This window comes from Chelon labrosus, assembly GCF_963514085.1.
Source record: "Chelon labrosus genome assembly, chromosome: 18".
NCBI classification, from domain to species: Eukaryota; Metazoa; Chordata; class Actinopteri; order Mugiliformes; family Mugilidae; genus Chelon; species Chelon labrosus.
This window is the reverse complement of record NC_140351.1, coordinates 25,965,684-25,986,909: the sequence shown is the minus strand read 5'-3', so window position 1 is coordinate 25,986,909 and position 21,226 is coordinate 25,965,684. Positions and strand designations below refer to the sequence as shown.

Below are 21,226 nucleotides of genomic sequence, written 5' to 3'. Positions count from 1 at the left end.
CGAGTATTTTCCACCAGGGGAGACAGAAAAACGTCTGAAAACCGACAAGAGTCAACACAGTGACTCAGGAAAAGACGGCGGAGAGAAGATGCTATGAGGGGAGGGGACCTAGCATGGATTTGTGCTGAGGTTGTAATATTTTTGCACATTCGCCATATATATATGGCTACGAAATTAGAAATTATTCAATTAAATTAAATTGTATATACATAATTAAATTAATAATAAATTAAACCTGCGCATTACTATTATTTTACTACTACTACTACTACTATGACTATTATAATTATTGTGAACTATGTGCAGCCTGGCGGACGGAAACAATAGGTAATCACCATCCAAACTATTTAAATGATATAATATTATATTTCATTTTTAACCTCTGTTAGCCGCCACCTCATTGTTCTCTATCTTGTCATGTGGCTTCATTTGGTCCGTTAAATTGGCTCGTGTCAGAGCTCACTTGCCAGGCGCAAACGAGCCCCGGCGGCGGTGTTACGTCATGGCTGTGTCACACTCTATAATTACATAAATATAGTGTATAGAGCTCCGGTAGCTGACGTCACCCTGCAACGGCAATCACAACACCGCCATATTGGCAGAAAAGCGCGCTTTTCAAATTACTATTCGGTTGACAAAGCAACTTCCATGTACCAGTAAGGACAACATCCAAAATTGGTCGACAGCTGTTGTGCCGCATGAGTGGATATGTAGGCCTATGTTTATGTCAGGTGTCATGTAATGTGTATGTAGGTGTTACGAATGCTTATACCCTCTTCAAATGAAGTGTTACTGAAAGTTGTTTTGTTGGTTTGTGGTTGTTTTCATGAGGTAGTGATTTGTTGGAAATCTGTGAAGAGGTACATTTAGGGAAGAGTTACCTGGGGTCTGCAATGCTGCTCAGAAGCTTATCTGAGCTGGAAGTCTGGTCTCCCAAGGAGGTAAGTCCATCACTCTCTCAGTAAGACCAGGATGTGGTTGCATGTCCCTGCGTTTCTGCACATGTGCATATGGCTGTATGCTACTCAAGGTCTGCAATTTAACCCAGTAGTCTTTGTGTTGTCTCAAATCCAGTGTATATAATATTCTTAGATTCTCAAAACACAAAATGTAGAACTCTGGACTGAAAATGAACATATATACTAATTATATGTCAAGTATTACATAATCGGTTTTGAAAAAAAAAAAAAATCCTGAAAATGTAATAAATTCCCAATAATGTAATAAGGTATTACATTATCGGTAAAAACGTTATTACAATATCAGTCAGGATATTTTATTACATTATTGGTGAAGTTATTACATTATTGGGTTTTATTACATTTTCGATCGAGTTAAGTGCACATTTTATTACATTTTCAGGCGTTATTACATTATCAGGAAATTGTAACATTATAGGATGCTACAAGCCACCATCAGTCACAAAACCACCTGCTAAATTACAAGTGAAAAATGGCAAGTCAGCAAAACCCACATGTACACTCAGTGGGTACTGGATCAAGACACAAGCGAATCAGATGATGAAGAGGATGGATCAGATACCAAGGGAAGAGTGGAAAATGTCATACTGTAAATCACCAACCAGTCATCTGTGAGACACCAAGATATCCTGCACACGCTGAAGCTGGTATTGAGAGGCAACTGTCTGTGACTTACAAATGGACTGTAATATCAGCAAAAGAATTCCTCCTCCAGTTTTAAATTATTTACATGATGTGCATAATACCCTTAACAGGAATAAGCGGTTACAGAAGATGAATGAATGAATGAATGTTCATACTGAAATACCAACATGTTTCTACATTCAGGCAACAACTTGAATATTTGAACTGATATTTAATGTAAGAATAATGAGCATTTATCACAGTTTCATGACACATAGACTAGAAAATTAGTTGTTTAAAACCATTTTTGTAGATGCTTAAACCTACACAATCCCATGTATTTACCACTTGAGATCCACTTTCTGCTAGGAACACATCTGCTCTTAAATTTAAAAATATTCTATGAGTATTTGAAGGAGGTTTGGAAGTCTGTAATGACTGTCTTGGCCTGAATTTAGGCTTTAGGTGAATACATGGTCATTTAAACACTCTTGAAGCTTAAAGAACTAAAGGATCTGGTTCAAGTGAAGAAATAAGCAGAAATAAAATTACTTGAGATAAACAAAAACAGCTTGTACCACAGCGTCCACAATAAAAACTCATTTAAATCAACAGCTCTCTCGGTTATTTGAAACTAGTGCTGAATACCAGAACATTCATAGAGAAAATTTAGTGCAGGACAGTTCTATTAAAATTCACTAGTGTACCTAATTAACAGGTGAAGGAATACTGTATATTTCAGTTCCATCTTGCCACCATCAGACCAGCACAGGAAGTGTGCCCAAAAAGTACGATGCCAGGTCAGTGGAGTTAAGATCTTTATTGGAAACCCAGCCTTCAAACATCGTAGAACATTTTTATTTAGTCAAAATCACAACATCATATGGTATATAGATCAGTGGTTCCCAAAGTGATGGGCAGTTTTCTAGTGGTGGGAAAGCAGAAAGCTAGATATATTGTACTGTCTGTCTATCTGTGCGTGTCTGTGGTTTAAAGATTTGGGAACCGCTGGTCTAGTGAGAGCAGACACAGCGGGCGACCTGGCTGAGCTTTTTCACTGTGCCATCGCCTCAGAGGTTGAAAGACAACATTGAAGCCAACAAGACACACAAATAAGGGAAACAACAGAAAAAATACATTTGATTCTTCTTTTAAGGGGAGGCAGATTGCCTTCATTTGATTCAAAACGTGCAAATAGTTTAGTGATACACGGTCAGAAGAACAAGACATTAACAAAGATATATAACTCCAATATTGTCACGTTTCTTCCGTCACTGTATATAACAGCTTTCAAACTGTTTTACATGCTACAGCTACAATGACAGACGGGCAAAGAAAGGGGTGGGGGAAAGAAAAAAAAAAAAAACACATCATGGTTTATCTTTTTATTGGCAAATCCAGAGATTCTGTTTCTAAATTTCACATAGTGTGAAATTAATATAAATACATTTTTAAAAGATGACGCATTTGGTGCGAGATATTCCTGGTGTCAGACTCTACAACACAGAGCAAGTGTTTCTAAGGCAGTAAAGGAAAAAAAAAAGAAGAAAACTCCATGAATGAGATGGCAAATATGCCTTTTTCTTGATGTTAGAAGCAAAATGTAGAGATTTAGGAATGGTCCGGATCCTCCTAACTATGACGCTGATCAGCCTACTCTGCGTCTCCAACCTGACTGCATGAAGGCAATAAAAGCAAACCGCCTGCATAGTCATCAGTTACCAGGTAGCCTGCTGCAAGTCTTTCTCATTCAACAATAAATCAAAGTACTGATGGTGTTTTCCCTTGTGTGAAATGTACTTGAAGAACAACAAAGACGTCTACTGATGGTAAACAAACTGGAATAAACATGCTTTATATTAATGAACTGTGGATTGGCATAGGCTGATCTTAAAATAATAAAACAAAACAAAGAATTATCTGTGCACTGTTGTCGGCTCAAAATATCCCAGTCGGAGCATCTCTAGTAAAATCCCACCTTCCCCTCCTGTAGCAGGACTTTAGATCTGCAAAGAAAAATGTAAGAGGAAACAGAATGAAACTTTAATTTGAGAATTTAGAATTAGGGCTATGATGATGACTTTGATATTATACACGAAAGCTGATAACTTGTTTATAAAGTACAAAATACACAGATCAGCCATAACATTACAACAAGTGAAGCGAACAACACTGATTCTCTGGTTATTATGGCTCCTGTCAGTAGGTGGATACATCAGGTAGTAAGTGAGGAATTTGAACTCAAAATTGATGCTTGAAGCAAAGACTTTGACAAGGGCTAAACTGTGATGGCGAGACGACTGGGTCAGAGCATCTCCAGAAAAGCAGCTCTTTTGGGGTGTTGCTGGTCTGCAGAGGTCAGTACCTATCAAAAGTGATAACCAGCTAGCCGTTTTTTCTAAAACCTTTGTAGAATGTGTGTGCTTTGTGGTATTACTTTAACCTCTTGGTATAGTTCTAGTCAAGTGGTTGCTGAATGAGTTCCATAGTTCTCTTTTTAGGCGAGCTTCACCTGCACCCATGTTGAGGATCATTTTCAATGAAAGGAAGATTCAGAGAAAAAAAATGACAGGCACTGCCTCTCTTGAATCCCTAATCATTTTCTGAGGACGAAATTATTAGCCCCCTATGAAATTTAAAGTTTTTTCAAAATTTTCCCAAGTGCTTTTTTAACAGAACGTGGAATTTTTCAACATAGCATTTCTAAACATACTATTTTTCTTTAGAAAGCATAAATCACTTCTATTTGCACACAACAGAATTATTCAAAAAAAATAAATAAATAAATAAAAAATTACCAGGGTCATTATTATCAGCCCCCTTAAAGGGGAATTACCGTTTTGTACAACCTGGACCTTAATTCTGGCATAAAATACGATCGTTTACTCACTCATATAACTTTGGTGTCATTTGTAGTTGTTCGGAAGATATTTAGATCCAGCAGAGCACGGCGTATATCCCTCTACTTGGATCCTCTTGGATCAATTCTATGGAAACATGGCATTGCTTTCCATCTTTACGCTGATGACAGCCAAATTTATGTGGTCCTCAATCAAACAGATGATTACTCTGCAAATCGACTGCAAGAGTTCTTGGCAGAAATCAAGGCATGGCTTACACTTAAACGATAACAAGACCGAGGTCATGCTGTTTGGGCCTAGTGATGCCTCCAAGGTCCATGCTGATCTGGGGCCTTTAAATCTGACACAGACGGCAACTAACCCTGGTGTACGATTTGACAGCGATCTGAAATTGGATGCACAGATTAAATCGGTGGTTAAGTCCAGTTTCTTCCAACTGAGACAACTGGCTAAAGTAAAACCTTTTCTTTCTCACCACCACTTCGAGATCTTAATCCATGCTTTTATCACAACTCATTTAGACTATTGCAATGCACTTTATGTTAGGCTCAGCCAGACGTCACTGTCTCGACTACAGTCGATTCAAAACGCTGCTGCTTGACTTTTAACTGGTACCAAAAAGCACGATCACATTACCCCAATTTTAACAGAAATTCATTGGCTCCCTGTATGTTTCCAGATTGATTTTAAAGCGGTAAATCGACGTAAGGATTTAAGACTTGACGAAATGTAATTTAAGACCTACAATGCAAAATATGCTCGTATTTAAGACTTTTTAAGGCCTTAAATTGGCATTATCAAATTTAAGACTCTAAGACTTTTTATGACTTCGCGGAAACCCTGGCGTCCTGGGATGTTACATACGTGTGACATATTTCCAGATAGATGGTGCTACAGAGCCATTTTGCCACGCCCGTGCTCAAGGCCTTACTAGATAAAAATTTTCGGGTGAACAAAGACCTTTTCAGGACTTTTCGTGCATGTTTAGGCATGATTTCATTGGAGGGAAGACGCAGAAAGTACGAAAACAATGGGGTCCTTGCAACTCCCGTTGCATGGCCCCGTTGGTCCCCTGCTACTTTGTTGCTCGGGCCCTAATAAATGGTACGAAAACAATAGGGTCCTTGCAACTCCGTTCCATGGCCCCATTGGGCCCCTGCACCTTTTCGTCGCTCGGGCCCTAATTAAGAGTTATCTCCGAATTTAAACACAGTATAAGTCCTTCAGTAAGGGTTTTGGCTGGCACTTGAGAAAGCATCATGCCAAAAACAAAAGAAATCAGTTTAGACTTGTGAAAAAGAATTGTTGATGCTCACAATGCAGGAGAAGGATACACACAGTTATCACAGCGATTCCCAGGGTCCAGAAGTGGAGTGAGAAGCATCATCAAGAAATTCAAAGAGAATCACACTGTACAGAACAAGCCCGGCAGAGGTAGGAAGCGAAAATTTTCAAAGACCCTGGAAAGACAACTAGTGAGAGATGTGTCTAAAGACCCTAGAACAATTGCCAAGACACTAGTGAATTGTAGTCTCAAAGAAGACAATCACTGGAGCTCTGCACTGCGAGGTTGCAGACCAAGAAATACTCCACTTCTGCAGAAGAGACAGCTTAAAGCCAGACTGAAGTATGCCAAGGACAATCTGGAGAAAGATTATGCATACTGGAAGCATATCCTTTGGTCAGATGAGACGAAACTAGAGCTCTTTGGCCATAGAGACAGGGGTATAACCCATAGAACACCGTCTTCAGTGCATCTGGAACTTGGAATCTGGTCAAGGTGGAAGGAATCATGATGATTTTGAAAGAAAATGTCAAGCAGTCAGAAGCAAAACTGGGTCTCGGTCGTCGCTTTGTCTTCCAACATGTCAATGACCTACAACACACATCACTCCTGGTAAAGAACTACTTCCAGAAAACCAAAGTGAATGTTATTGAGTGGCCTGCACAAAGCCCTGACTTGAATCCCATAGAAAATCTGTGGGGTGAACTAAAGACCAAGGACCATGCCAGAAGGCCATCAAATCTGGAAGAGCTTGAGAGATTTGCCCAAGAAGAATGGGCTGGTATTCCTCAGGAGACGTGTCAGGGACTTGTTGAAAACTACAACAAATGACTGCAGTCTGTTATCCAGCAAAAAGGATACACAGTTGACTATTAACATCAGGGGGGCTAATAATTTTGACCCTGGTAAGTTTTGCTTTTTGTGTAATAATTTAATTTCTGTGTGGAAAGTAAATTAATGCAAGCATCCAAAATAAAACTAGGATGTTTAAAAAAAGCTGTGTTAAAAATGTGTTGCTCTGTTTAACAGCACTTGGGAAATGCTTTCAAAAGAATCAAATTTTTTAATAGGGGGGCTAATAATTTCGTCCTCATCTGTAAATAAGTAAATAAAAATCGTCCAATTTTGAGGGGAGAAATTAACTTACATCATCAATGTCTTCATCATCATCGCCAATGTCGTCGAACTGGATCTCATCGTCGTCTCCCGGTCCAAAGGTGTCCGTCTCATTGATTTTGGCTGTGGAGGAAGAGAATAATGCTCAGGTGTTCAAGATTGAACTAACAACAGAATTACATGACAATTCTCTCTACAAACTGGTGCTGAAACAAGTTTCAAAGAAGGGGATGGATTACTCTTCATCTCTCACATTTGGTCTCTAGTGGACTTTCCATGCTCTGGTTGCCTAGGTAATCATCTTGTATGTCATTGCCCAAATGTTTCCGAGTGAAACAAGCAGAACATGAAAATATTGCTAGTATATGGTTGGAGTAAGCTTTTCTTGTATTTAGAAAGGAGAGAAAGGAAACCATCACTCCAAGCTGCTATCAGCAGGGCTGATAGGGCTGTGAAATTTGTTTTCCATTTTTTTCTCAATTATTGACTATTTTTTCAACCTCTCAATAAGTAACAGAACTTTCTCTTATAAACTTTTATCCAAACATAATAATGCTTGAACACAGCAGTAAAGTCTGAGTATATCTGTTGTCCAATCGTCTGGTTGAAACATCCGCTGTTAATATTTATTGTTTTCATGGCGTTACATTAAAGGTGCAGTAGGCAAGTTTTATAAAACTAACTTTCTGTCATATTTGCTGAAACTGACCCTATGTTCAAGTATAATTGCATGAAGCAGGTCATTTAAAAAAAAATTCGGCTCCTCTGGCCCCACCTAGAGCCTGTAGCGCGATTTGCAAGACATCCACCGCTCCACATTCAGATGCACCAATCAAGACCAGGGGTGTATCTAACAGAGTGTCAATCACTGCTCATGGACACGCATTTCATAGCGCCCTCCCCTCCCTCCACCACCTCGACCTCGCCGTGGGCGTGTAGAAGGAGCCGGGATGCAATCCTCGTCTGAGGCCTGTGCCTCAGCTTCACTCTCAAACGTCTAACCACATCAACAGGTAGCGGTCATATATCTACCACATAGCAAATTGATAAATCTAAACTGTGGAATAAAACGCCACAATGAATGCTTCTAACTGTTACTGATAGCAAACATCACCAATGTAGGCTACTTTCAGAAACATCCTAACCTTGGTTTTGTCCTAAAGTTGACTATTGCTAAATATTTTGACCTAAAATTATTTAGCAATAACGAAGGGTATTATAAAAACTATTTTGTTGTTGTTACGTCGGTGTGTTCCATGCTAGTTTGTTCACTCGCTCTCTCTCGGTTCTCTGCTCGTGCACAGTATTCCAGGGCCAATATGCACGCGCTCTATCGTGCACAGCGCTCCCTTGTGGGGGGAGGGGCTTGGGAGACCGTTTTGGGCTTTAGCGGAAAGGGGGGAGGGACTGAGAAGTTGTCAATGTTCAGATTTTTTGGCTAAGTCCTGGATCTTCGCAATCCTGCCTACTGCACCTTTAATGAAACGACTTTAGTTTCCATTCTGTCTTTGTAACTAAAGGTTGTCGGAAAATCAAAACACACCAAATTCCATTCTATGGCTTTTTGAAGTTTTGACTAGACTACGAGGACTGACACGTTAGCAAATACTGGATGTTAGTGTTGCAACAGAAATAAGGAAAATGAGGACCTCTGCTGCTGAAAATCTGCAAATTTGAATTCAATATCTAAAACCTAAACTGGAGGCTTTGCAAGGATACTCAGTCTGGGTGGCCTAACCTACACAGTCTGTATTTATTTTGAAATAGAGATCACAACCCACCCTGGACTTGTTGGACTAAAGATGTCAAATTTTTAGATAAAACTTTTAGATAACTCACCGTGCTCTGGCAGCTCTCCGTAAGCTTTCAAACTGCGAGCCTCGTCTGCGTTGTACTTGAGGATGACGTCAGCTTTGTTATCCTGGAACAGGAGTTGAAATTTAAAGCTCAGCAGAGGTTGCATTACATTGGGGAACAGATATCACCAAATCTCCGAGATAAATGTCAGCTTTCAATTTTGGATGGGTTAGCAGAACCACCTCCAACCATCCACCGTTGATGACTTCATGTGCCTATGAATCTATAATGTTTCTCAGTTATAGCAGAAACTGGCATGTCATATGTTCATCAAATAATGCATTTAAAGGAGAATTTTTTAATGATATTTAATGAAACATAGTGAGGCAGGGTTCTGGAGCATGTCAGTAGATTCAGGGTTTCTGCAGGTTTAAGCAAGTGAAATTTAAAACTTTTTAAGACCTTTTTAAGACCATTATAGGTTAAATTTAAGACCTACTTGAAGTACAAAAAATAAGGAAAATCAGAGACCCAGAATTACTTTCAAAATAACAAAATGTATTGTCATTCAACTATCAACTACCCTCTAGATGTGATTTAACATGCATAGAGACATGTCCCATGTTCCCAAGTTGACAACGAGGTTCATGCGACAGAAGAAGTCTCGAATCCAAAAGGAGGCCAAAATCCATAATGCACAAACGATACGTGACGAAAACGATCTCCCCGCTTTGCCTGCGCGCATACCATGCCCAGTGCAGCAACACATTCCAAACCGGGCTGAACACTGGATTCCACTTCCAGGTCTCCCCTAAGAAATCAATTGTGGATTTTTTCCACTTACCTAAAACATAATATATTCTCGTTCTTATTGGATAATCCAAAGGTAACAGTATTTACATTATTCAAAAGTCTTTAGAAATGAATGCTTACATATCATGGGAAGGAAATGGAGAAGATTTTCACATTAAATTAAATGTTGAGAGCACTGGATTCTACAGAAATGTTGCTGCTCATTTATGTGAAATCCTGCGGCATGTCCTCACAGTGAGAATCTGCCTAGCGTAAACTCTCTGATCTTTGTCATGTTAGAAATCAAACCCACCTGATAATCCCTCAGCCCAACTAGGATGATGTCTGACGTGTTAATCCAAACCTGGAGGAAAACAAAACAAAGCAGAGATTACCCAGAGTCGTACAGCATCATGCTGCACTTTGTGACCCTGACACACACACACACACACACACACACACACACACACACACACACACACACACACACACACACACACACACACACACACACACACACACACACACACACACACACACACACACACACACACACACACACACACACACACACACACACACACACACACACACACACAAGCTGACTGGCCGCAGATAAAATGCTGATGTAGCATCACGTCAGGGGTGTTCCTGTGAGAGTACACTAGTGAGGGAAAGGTGTGAGGATGGTCGGGACATTCCTACCTTTTTCCGGAGTTTTCCTCTTATGTGGCAAAGCCGCTTGGTTCCATCAAAGCACATGGCCTCCAGACGTCCGTTCCCCAACATTTTAATCACCTGAGCGTATTCTAAAAGAAATGAGTGCAGAGGACAGTGTTGGATTTTCTGATCTACATTAAACACACCAACAACCCCTCAGTTTATTATAATTTTTCCACTAAATCAGCAGGTCCATTTTAATTATTTCAGTCACATGATGATTTTCCTGAATTAAACACAAGTTTTAGGGAGCTTCAGTAGCAATCAGTGTTTGTAAGCCGTGTTTTGAACAAATGTAATCACCGGGTCTGTGTTGAATGTCAGATCTTCTCCACATGAAGATCTATGTTTCCTCAGGGATTTTGGCACTGCTGAGGTCCTGATTCGGTTTGCAATGCACGTCTCAAAATGCTTTAATTTAAACATATCTGTCTGCTGAAGGGATATTTCTTCTATGCATTTCATGTTTCATTTCTCACAGCATCATCCCATAAATTTTAACCACTCCAAAACCCAAAAACAGAAGATGATGAAAAGCAGCAAATTCTCACATTTGACATGAAACAAACATGAAACTATACAAATTTGGGGAATTTTGGATATGGATATGATTTAATGTTTAGTCAACTGATATAACTGCTGAGTTTTATGGCCCACAAACATATACAGAGGGGGAGCTATGGAGTAGTGGTTAGAGATGCAGCTTGGGACCACTGGGTCCCAGGTCCCCCCATGTCCAAAGTGCCTTGAGCAACTTGCTGCTCTAGTGCTACACAAGTTGCTGCCCTCTGCCGAGTGTACACAACACAGTGGAATGGATGAATGGATCAAATGCAGAAAAAGAATTTCCCAATTTGGGATCAATAACAGAATAATTATTATTATTATTATTATACAAACTGACCCTGTCCATCCTCTTTGAACACCAACTCTCTCTTCTCAGACTCATTCTCGTTCTTTCCACGTCGCCGATTTTTTCCTCCTTTACCTGTAAAAGACAAGAAATCAGTAAATGCACACCAATCATTTGGATTCTTGACTGCATCTATCCAATCTATCCATTACCGCCTGTTGATTCAGTCTATTTTTTATGCCATCAATTTCTAGTTGACACACTTCCTCCATGTATGTTCCACCTGTGAAATGTCTTTTAAGAATTGTTACAGAAAACACGCTCAGATGCAAGTAACAATTAAGAAAACCAGGTTAAGTAAAATAAATGATACCTAGATGTTACTAATCCCCTGATCACAATATACGTGTGGGCATGTGCAAACTAAGATTGGCCCCAGATTTTAGAATTAAATAAAGTCTCAAATAATCAATACACAGGTGTATGGCTCCGTCATTTATTTAAATATTAAGTACAAATATATGACTTTGTACTTATTTACATATTACGAATATAAATACTAGTGGAAGTCACTCTCTATGTAACACCAGATTTAGACTTAAGAACTGTGGTTAACGTTTATATTGGCGTCACCTAGGCAGTTATCTAGATAAAACGCTAAATTAAGATGTTAACATAATTTAATAACTCGGTTCATCGTGCCCGGTGTTATCGGTGGGGAATTTTAGTTAATTCAAGTTGTCACGGGCCGGACCGGGTGGGGTTTATCTAGCTAGTTAGCTGTGTCAACTAGCAATGTAATCAGAATGGTAAGCGTGCTAGCTAGCTAGTTAGCAGGCACACTGTGTTTAACTACTTTATCTGGACCAAACTGACTGCATCGTTATCTCAAGTTAATTTCGGTGGGTTTATTACACTCGAACGCCGTAGACTGTTGTGTAAGGACTCTAGTTCGTGTTGCTAACTAGCGTTAGCCGGTCACGTTTTTCCCTGCGTGTGTCTTCGCGGCGGGCTCGACCAGCGCGAAGACAATTTAGAACATTGAAACAAAGGAGTCGCGTCGTCCATCGTGTCTTACCTTTATTCTTGGGCATATTCTCTCACGCCTCGGGTCACTTTCGTCCTGCTCGGTATAACCAACCAACTGTTAAACTATAGTTGTTTTAGAAGAGACTGCGAAAGCTCAGATCTAAACTAACTGAACAGCACGAGTGGCTAGCAGGTCAGTGACGAGTCTCTCTGTCAGTTTGCGCATGCGCTAGGCGAGACATTCAAAACCTCAATGCTTTATTGTAATAGGTAATTGTCACAGTGGCAAAGATCTGTTATACAGTCAATGGTTTTATCGGGTTAATATCAAATACAACTCTCAAAATCACAGGTAGGAGTAAGAATATCTCGATGTAAAGATACTCCTCCACAGGTAAAATACTACTCCAGTTACTATGTGTATGTATATACTGTGTAAATTATTAATTATGCATTCATATTTTCATAAGATATTTATCCAACGTATGGGAAATTTCCTTCTCACATTAGCGCGAAATTTGAAAAATATATACAAAATAAAATATGTATATTTAATTCAGTTTATCATCCATGAACTGTCATGTTCATCTTTAATAATTTATTTAGTTTAGTAATTTTCCAAAATTCAGCCTTTACTTTGTTTGGTTTTACTTTACTTTCTGCCTGACTATGATGTCGTGTTTCAGTTTATGTGTGAACTTGGGGTTGTGTCTTTTGAGTCACCATACTGCACGTGTGTATTTTTAATAATTTCCTTAATTACAAAATAAGCAGACATTTCGCCGTGTTAAAAACTATGGCGAAGGCCGGTGTTCCTCCTTGCCACCAGGGGTCGCTCTGTCCTCAGAGGAGCTGTTGGGGGTTGTGTATTTTGTACGTGGAAGACAACCCACTCTAGACTCTGGTGGTAACTCGGCTAGCTTACAACGAAACCAACCCTCCTTCATCGACCAAAGGTTAATTGCCATTCGTTATGTACATTCATACGCGCACTTCATCTCTTACTTTTACATTTGCTGCTTAATAGCCAGTTAATGCAACGTAGAAAAATATTTCGCCCGCAGCTTACAGTTGCGTTCCTTTGAAAGTTAGCAACCTTGTTGCTAAGCTAACCTGGGGCAAGCTGCCGTTGCGTTCGTCAGCGAGGTTTCGCTGTGATGGCAGACTTCGGCAGCAGGACTATAGTTAGGGTTGATAAGATCCTGAGGTTTACTTAAAAAGATGAAGAGAAAATATCGAAACTGAATAGCAGCTTGTGACTATTTAAATGTGATGAAAATAGTTTTACAGAATAACAAAGTATTGCTGTTAATGGCAATACTTTCAATACTTTCAATAGAAGTCTGGCTATAACCGTTGCCTGCAAATCGTTATAACTGACGTGTTATAATTTTAGATAAAACTGCAAACTTTTTTTTAATAAATGTTATATTAAAACATTTTGCTGAATATCACAGAACATAGTGAACAGATTTATATGTGATTTATTTTTATATCAGTACATGGATTGAATAGTGACATTTACATGATTAAATCACATTTCACCTTTTTAGGTCAAGCTAATGAGCATGTTGTCCAAGTCACATTTTATAAAACCAGAGTAAATCTTGAGTAATGTCTGAGTCCCTTTCGCAACATGATATTTACTACACAATCTGTGTTTAAAAGGTTTTAAATAAAGATTAGAATAAGTTTTATTTATTGAAATAAGTCAGGATACGACAGTGTAGAGTGAGCAGTATGTCGCTGAATCGTGCAAATGATAAGTAGTAACAGAACAGGTTAAACTATCTGATTTTTTTTCCTATTAACATTAAGTCAAATACAATATCAGATTTTTTTTTAATAGTAAATCAGTTCTTTATTTACAAGAATTCTTAATGATTCTCTCAGCTAATTTTGTGGCATAGTCTCCGTACTTGTTTTAGACTTGTTTTGGGGGTAACTCATAGTCTTTTGGTTTTTTATAAACCGGTTTTCTACTCAGTTTGCTTCAGTCTGCACACACTGCTGTCAGTTTAAATCAATAATTTCTCAAACTTGTTAATGTTATTTGTGCCAAATTTACCTGGTTAGTTTCTGTATTTCCATTATAACCTCCATAGATGTAAAAAAAACAAAAAAACAAATACAAATAAAGTTACCTTAAACTTAACAATGAATTAACATTAGTTTCATTCCATTGGGGGGCTGGTTCTAGACTAATCTAACTAATTACTGTAAGTCAATGAAGAAGATCCAAGAGTAGAAAATCCAGATAAAATAAATTCATAAAAACATAGGAAAAAGTAAAAATTTAGCTCAGAGTAACAGTTAAATACAGCATACAGGGAAGACTACATATGTGTGTATGTTGCTTTATAAAAACAGTGGAATTTTTTTTCTTCATCAAATGCATTGAAAAACTGGGACCAACTGTCATGAACTGTGTCCTGCTGCAGAATAGATTTGCACTTCAAAAAAGCTGCTGCTCAAAATGTCTTTATTCTGTAAGATATTAATTAATTTGTTATAGGAAAACATAAAATCATTATCTGGTTTCAGGCATCTTCTGAATAGCTGGTGGTCCACGGCGGTGCAGTAGTCATGGCTGGAAGTGGAAACTGGGTCGGCTCTGGCAGCATGGACCAGATAACAGTGGTGAGAATAGATGACACTCATATTGCAGGAGAAGAGTCACACGCTGAGGGGAAGGTGAAAGGCGAGGTGTCAGAGTACTACAATGTGGAGTACTTGATACCTACTGAGGATGAGGCAGTGGCTGTGGAAGAGGAAGAGGAAGACAGTGTCTACGTTATTGAGTATTCAAATCCTGAGGAGGACGGAGAGAGCTACCAGTTTACGATGTCTGTAGATCGATCGCTCCCGATCGTGAAACATCCGCCGGTCAGAGAGGACTCCAGAGCTCCTGTACCGTCTAGACCGAAGAGACCAAGCCAGAGGAGGAAGCTGCTAGCCGAGGAGGAGGTCAAACGGGAGCAGGTGATTAGCAATAAGAGTGTGCTGGAGCTCGGAGAGGACTACAGCGATGTGATGGAGATGAATTCAGGCTCGGGTAAACGACAGCTATTGTGCTCCTTGTGTCCGCCCCCCGGCAGGTTCTTTAAGAGACCGTCGGGGTTAGCAGTGCATTTAAGACAGCTGCACCAACTGGAGGGGAAGAAGACGTTTTTCTGCACGTCATGCAAGCAGACACTCCGGAGTCAGATCGAAATGGACGCTCACACCAAGCGCCATGCCAACCAGGATGCCGTGTTCACCTGCTTCCTCTGCTCGGCCGAGACCGAAAACAAGGTGGAGAACACCGGATATCAAGGGTCCAAGTGGGGCCTGAGGAAGCACATGGAGAAGGAGCACCCGGGGGTCATCCCTCCCTGTCACATCTGTAATAAAAGCTTCAAGACGGTCCCGTCGTACCTTGCCGACCAATTCAGGCATGTTGGAGTGTCGCCATATTACTGCGCAAAGTGTCAGATCTATGAAATGACTGAAAGGGGTCTGAGTGTGCACATCAAAAACCATAACAAGAAGAAGCAGAGCGAGCATGCAATGGGCAACAACCAGCTGCTGACATCCCCGGTCTTCACCAACGCCGACAACTCGGCCACAGATGACTCCGACTTCTGACCCTCCACTTTCCTGACCTCTGTGTCGGGCTCATGTCTGACATTTATGCATCTGAACTGAATACAAACGTTTGTGTGCTACAGTTAGGAAACATTTTTATTGTGATCATCTCTTTTATTTTAAAATCAGCCTATAGATAGTCGTAACGAGTGCCATTTGATGGATCTGCTGCCCACAGTGTCCATCAGGGAGTGTGCTTACATGGACATCCTGGATGACCATGGATGTCCTGGTTTTATGATGTTTACAAAAAACAGATTTGGAAACCCAGACCCTATCGTTTAAACACTTGGATGTAATATTGACACGCCCTCAGTGACTGTGTGTGGATGGAGATTTGCTGGGTGTCCTGCACTGTTGGCAGTAGTCGGCTGTTTTTGTTGACTCTAGTCTTTGTGGTTTGTTCAAGTGCAATTTCTTTGCCCAGACACAAGAGACATGAGGTGACATTACAGTCGGTCATTGTCATTGGTTGTTCTTTGATTTTGGTTTGGTGTGTACTTACACAAACCAGCTTTTTTGAAAGATCATCACTTTTCTGCAACCGATACCCTTAGGGAGTCGCTAAGCGGATGGCCGACCATTTTGGGCCATCGGTGAGTGTCTGTGACCCTAGTTTTTGTGGTGAGCCTTGCTTCAATGGCTGTAGTTTTTCCAGTCTGTACCTTACAGCTATGAGTGTTCAGAGAAATCACTCTGATTGGCTGATCAGCTTAGAGTACCAGAGCACGAGACGAGAAGTAGGAAGTGATGAAAGGAAACAAAATGGCGAAGCTGAAAGGTCACATGGAAGGCTGTTCTAATTTGTCGGGCTGGGTATCACTACTGATGTTCTAAATAGGTTTGATTGTGTTTCAGAAGGTCCGAATTTGATTTATTTAGAGATATTTCCATCTTGAAACAATTATTTTAGTAGATTTAGTTTTTACCTCTTGTTCTTATCTTTTGCCTTTGTTTAGTACTTTTTTAATTCGAAGCAGCTATCAGCTGTAACAGTTCCCTCAGTGTTGGAGCTTCTGTTATGTTTTGGATCTCCCTTACACGTGGACTAGTTCACTATTCAAGTGAAACCAGTCTTGTAAGAGTTCTAACTAGAGGATGCAGGAAATGATATATATTATTTTAAAAAAGGATTGATATTATTTGATATCAGATCTTTTATATGAAGATCAGTTTGAAGCAGATTTATTTGTTTATTGTCCAGCCCTAATTAGTTTACATCTTCTTGTTATGGGAATGTTCAAATCCACAAATATTTTTCCCAACAACGTCATCATCTATAATAAATTTAATTGACCTGTTCAGATGCATTGTATGGGAATTTGATATACCTGGCTGACATGTGGCTGGCATGGCTCTGCTCAGAGTTGACCGACATAGTCCCGATCAGTTGGACTAATTGTTTTCACATTTATTATGACAGTTTCCCAGCATCACCTCTAAGTGTCGCCAAATGATCAACAGCTGTAGACGCTGTTAATTCTGTTGAGCCTGCACAGACTATGGTCAGTGTTATCAGGTTAGTCAGACAAATTCAGTCCGACATCATAAAGTCACTGCCTTTAAAAATAGCTTGCCCCTTTATACCAACAGAAAATATTTAAATGTCATGAAGAGAAAGCAAGCAAGAAGCAAGTTTTTTTTTGTTGTTGTTTTTTTTGTTTTGGCTGTAATAAATCTTATTGGATTTGGAATGTGTAGAACGACACCGGAGCCTCATTTCCACCAAATTCAACATCTAATTGAAGTTTAGGATGTGAGACAGTCACACAGTTCAAGCCAAAAGAAATTTAATGTATCAAGTGGCCTGAGCTGACTATAAAATGATAAATCGAGTAAATTATGGATTAATCGATAGATTAATCAACAGTGCTGGATGAGTGACTGATGGAGCTCTGCTAAACAGAAACCTGCTATGTAAATATCATATATTGTGTATTGTTTGTCATGAATTTTGTTTTTACGACCATTACAAGATTTCACCTGTTTTCTTTTAGATTAAAATATCCCTTTATTTTATTCTAAACAAAGCTTAACTTTGTAATACAAGTCAAAGTTTACTTCAGTTTTTAAGATTTATAAATTAGCTTTTCTTATATTAATAATTACCGGATTATTTCCCCAGTTTTAGAAAAAAAAAAATAATTTCTTCCAACCAACAATGGAAAAACCAGAAGAATTTCTCTTTAAAATGATTGAGCTCTTAGTGTGGTGATCACACATCAGATGTTCAGCACGTTAAGAGCTGAACATCTGATGAGGAAGACTGAAACTCCAGAACAGCTGCTAAACAAACCTTATTTTAGCTTCTGTTCATGTTGATGTGCAAACTGATAAAAATGTGATAAATTCAAGTATTCATTTCAGAAATTTTTGTTGTTTAAAATGTAAAAACATCTTAAAATTTTCATTTTTTAAACTATTTAGTTTAACACCAGTAGATAATTAACAGATGAATTTCCAACCCTTTATTACACTGTAAAAACTGTTTCTTAGATCTAACTCAGACAACATTTTCCAACCAGTTTTTGCAAGTTTAGCAAACTAACTAGTATTTTGAGTAAGGAGAACCTAATAATATGAATTTCAATGTATGCTAAAATATTAAGTAGCATTTGCAAACAACTGCAAGAAATTGAGTAAAATTGATGTAAAAAGCGACAGCATATTAAACTTAATTAAAATAAGTAACATGAAATTAAAAATGAATAACTCATGTACTCCATTTTATTAATTTTGACTAATTCTTCCTTTCTTTGTTTTGGAGGTGGAAACTGCTTTAAATAATTACTAAGCATTACCATACATTTAACGAATAAAAAACAGTGGTAATGAGGTAAATAGTATGAACAACCAAGACTATCCCTATTCATAAAAGAACAGTCCATAAAAGAACACATGACCTCAGCTTACAATGTACTGCTTAGGAAAACACCTTCACAGTACAGATTCTCAGCATAATACAGTTCAACATTAACATTATGGGCACTTTTGCAACAATTCACAGGCATGAATATCTAACCTCATCTTAGCAGAACACCTTCACAATAGTGTCTTTAAGTGAGTATATTTTGAAACATCTCAACTTGAATAGCTCACAGTCGGTGTATTGAGTCCCACAAAAAGCCTTTGAAACATCTCAAACATTTTGGAAAGTTTGGATGGATACTCAAGATTCAGTGCATATGTCAACCCAATGAGTAGACAGCATGCTTTGGCCAAATTTCCAAGATGAGATCTTGTACATTAGATTTAAGACAAAAGGTGCATTTCCTGCCACATGGTTTTTATATTTTTTTATTTGGAATTACATATGAAAAACCTAAATAGAACCACAAGACTATATCACTAAAATGTTTTCATGCTTGTTTCAAATAAAATTATGAAATTGGGTTATACATTATGCGTACAGTACATAGTGAGCATACACAAGACTGTTTAACACTATTAATTCAGATCAGTGCTGGTAATCCATGTTTGCAACCGATGCGGACTCTCACTGAAAATGTGTGTTAGTGGAACAACTGGAATGACTGACAAATGTGTGAATGTACCACAATGGGACCAATAGATACTGTTGAATATCCACAGCAAAGCTTCTTGTTAGGACCCCATACCTGGCTGCACCTGGAGGAGCACGACCGTTTATGTGTTACTGCAGGCGGGGAAACGTGGCTACGCCGGCTATGTGCTAAGGTGCACATAAGGTGAGCTCCTCTGGCTGAGAGTACTGTAATTACGTTGCCGGGACGCAATGGTACTTTGCACTGCTGACCACAAGCTAATGACAGTTAAATGCTGACCCTTCGGGTCACTCCACACTAAGCCACTGTGCGAATAAGCAGGAATATTCGCCACTGTGTATCAAGTATGTGACAGCACCCGAGGCCACAGTCACCACCAGCATGTGTTTTGTATGCCAGACACGACATCGAAGTGAGGACGTCCAAGCTACCATAATGTTTTTTTTTTTTAAGAAGTTATCACTATCTGTATGAAATAAACTACCGGGCAAAGACACCATTTCCTAATCATAAAACGCACACTTGTATACACAGTAGCTAGCTAGCTAACTAACTGGTTGAAGGTCAGGAACTGTTTGAGATTAGAGCATATTCGAAATGGCGGTTGGCGGCCGCCAAAGTAGCTAGCATAATGTCATGCGCTTGCATGCAATATAATCAAGTTAATTCGGCCAGAATTTAACTTTGAACAATACAAATAGTTACTTACATGAGGTGGGTGAAGTATTTTCTGTCCTTTGGCTCGTGAACAATGTGTAAAGCCACACTCCTAGCACAGAGAGTGAAGGATCTGTCAGGGCTTGTTGGGCGGGGCGTGTTGATTTACATCTGATACAAGTCTTTAAATGGAGTTTTGTGAAATTAATTTATGGTCAAGTCCTGTGAAATTAATTTTATTATAGAAAATATTAAGTTATGAAAATATTCACACGTTTTACTTATGGATAACTCAAAAAAAACATTTTTTCCCCCCATCTTATACATTTTAGGTTGAAAACCATCCGTTAAGACAGTGCTATTCAATTAATTGGGAATTGGGGCCAGCTCATGAAACTGATGGAAAACTAAGGGGCCAGAGAATAAAAGTAATCACAGAAATAAATAAAGAAATTACAACAACATAGTGAAGGAGTCAATGTATTCTATTTTGAAAATGCAGAACAACATATGCACAAAGGCTTGCCAACTCCCTGAAAATTAAATAAGGGACACCTCATTGGCAGGGCCAGCCGACCCGATTGCCTTCACCCTTCCCGGTGTGGTGAATTTTTTTTTAGCTTTTTAGTGTGTGTGAAACGATTTTTGAACTATCTGACTCGAACCTAAATTGAATTAGATTCATATTTTTGAGTGATATGAACACGTGCAAAACAAATTATTATTCAACAATTTAATACAAAATAACCAAATTAACAGAAACCTGTCCTGCTTAACTTAAAACAGTATAAATAAAACAATAGAGCAGAGCAGAGCATTCATCTTGTAAAAGTGCAATAAGAAAAGTTCAAACAGAAATTGCGAGTAAAAGTTGTTGCTTTGTTGTCTTCCGGTATCTTCTTCGCAAGCAACAGTACCTCGACCGGGATTCCCGCTGTCAGCTCATTGGTCACAGAGCAGGAGACGACTGGGGAATAAGTTTACCGTAAATTTTCACATAAAGCGCCCTGTTCATTCATTCCATTGACATTTTACACACTATTTTTGATTCTCACGGTAATACGGGACAAAGTGCGCCCCGTTTCAGCTCAATACGGGACGATTCTGTTTTTCAAGGGACGGTTGGCAACCCTCTTGATATGGACAACTACTGAACTAATTTTTTTTTTAAAGTAGAGAGAGATATTTTGTCTCGTTAGCCAACCTTCATGCTTGAAAGAAAGAAGTCAAAGCGGTCAGAGAGCAGTGCAGTCGAGCGCGAACGGCGACTTTGATTGGTCATGTGCGGTCCCTCAAAATATAGGTCCGACTCATCAAACGTGTGCATAGCATCCCCTACTGCACGAGAGAATGTACAATTA

General features: G+C 39.1%; 2 protein-coding genes across 2 annotated transcripts; one reads left to right on the top strand and one right to left on the bottom strand.

The window, feature by feature from the left end:
• Positions 1 to 2,974: 2,974 nt before the first annotated feature.
• On the bottom strand, positions 2,975 to 12,264 carry eif1axb (eukaryotic translation initiation factor 1A X-linked b). The gene is made up of 7 exons (XM_084566797.1): positions 12,107 to 12,264; positions 11,080 to 11,163; positions 10,161 to 10,264; positions 9,769 to 9,819; positions 8,706 to 8,787; positions 6,898 to 6,989; positions 2,975 to 3,610 (listed from the first exon to the last, which is right to left on the bottom strand). The coding sequence occupies exons 1-7, from the start codon at positions 12,120 to 12,122 to the stop codon at positions 3,605 to 3,607; spliced, it is 435 nt and encodes a 144-aa protein (XP_084422923.1). The 5' UTR covers positions 12,123 to 12,264; the 3' UTR covers positions 2,975 to 3,604.
• A 593-nt stretch (positions 12,265 to 12,857) lies between these two features.
• On the top strand, positions 12,858 to 20,332 carry LOC311503653 (uncharacterized protein). The gene is made up of 2 exons (XM_084566504.1): positions 12,858 to 13,013; positions 14,602 to 20,332. Exon 2 carries the CDS (start codon positions 14,644 to 14,646, stop codon positions 15,682 to 15,684), a length of 1,041 nt encoding a protein of 346 aa, XP_084422630.1. The 5' UTR covers positions 12,858 to 13,013; positions 14,602 to 14,643; the 3' UTR covers positions 15,685 to 20,332.
• The last annotated feature ends 894 nt before the right edge of the window (positions 20,333 to 21,226 follow it).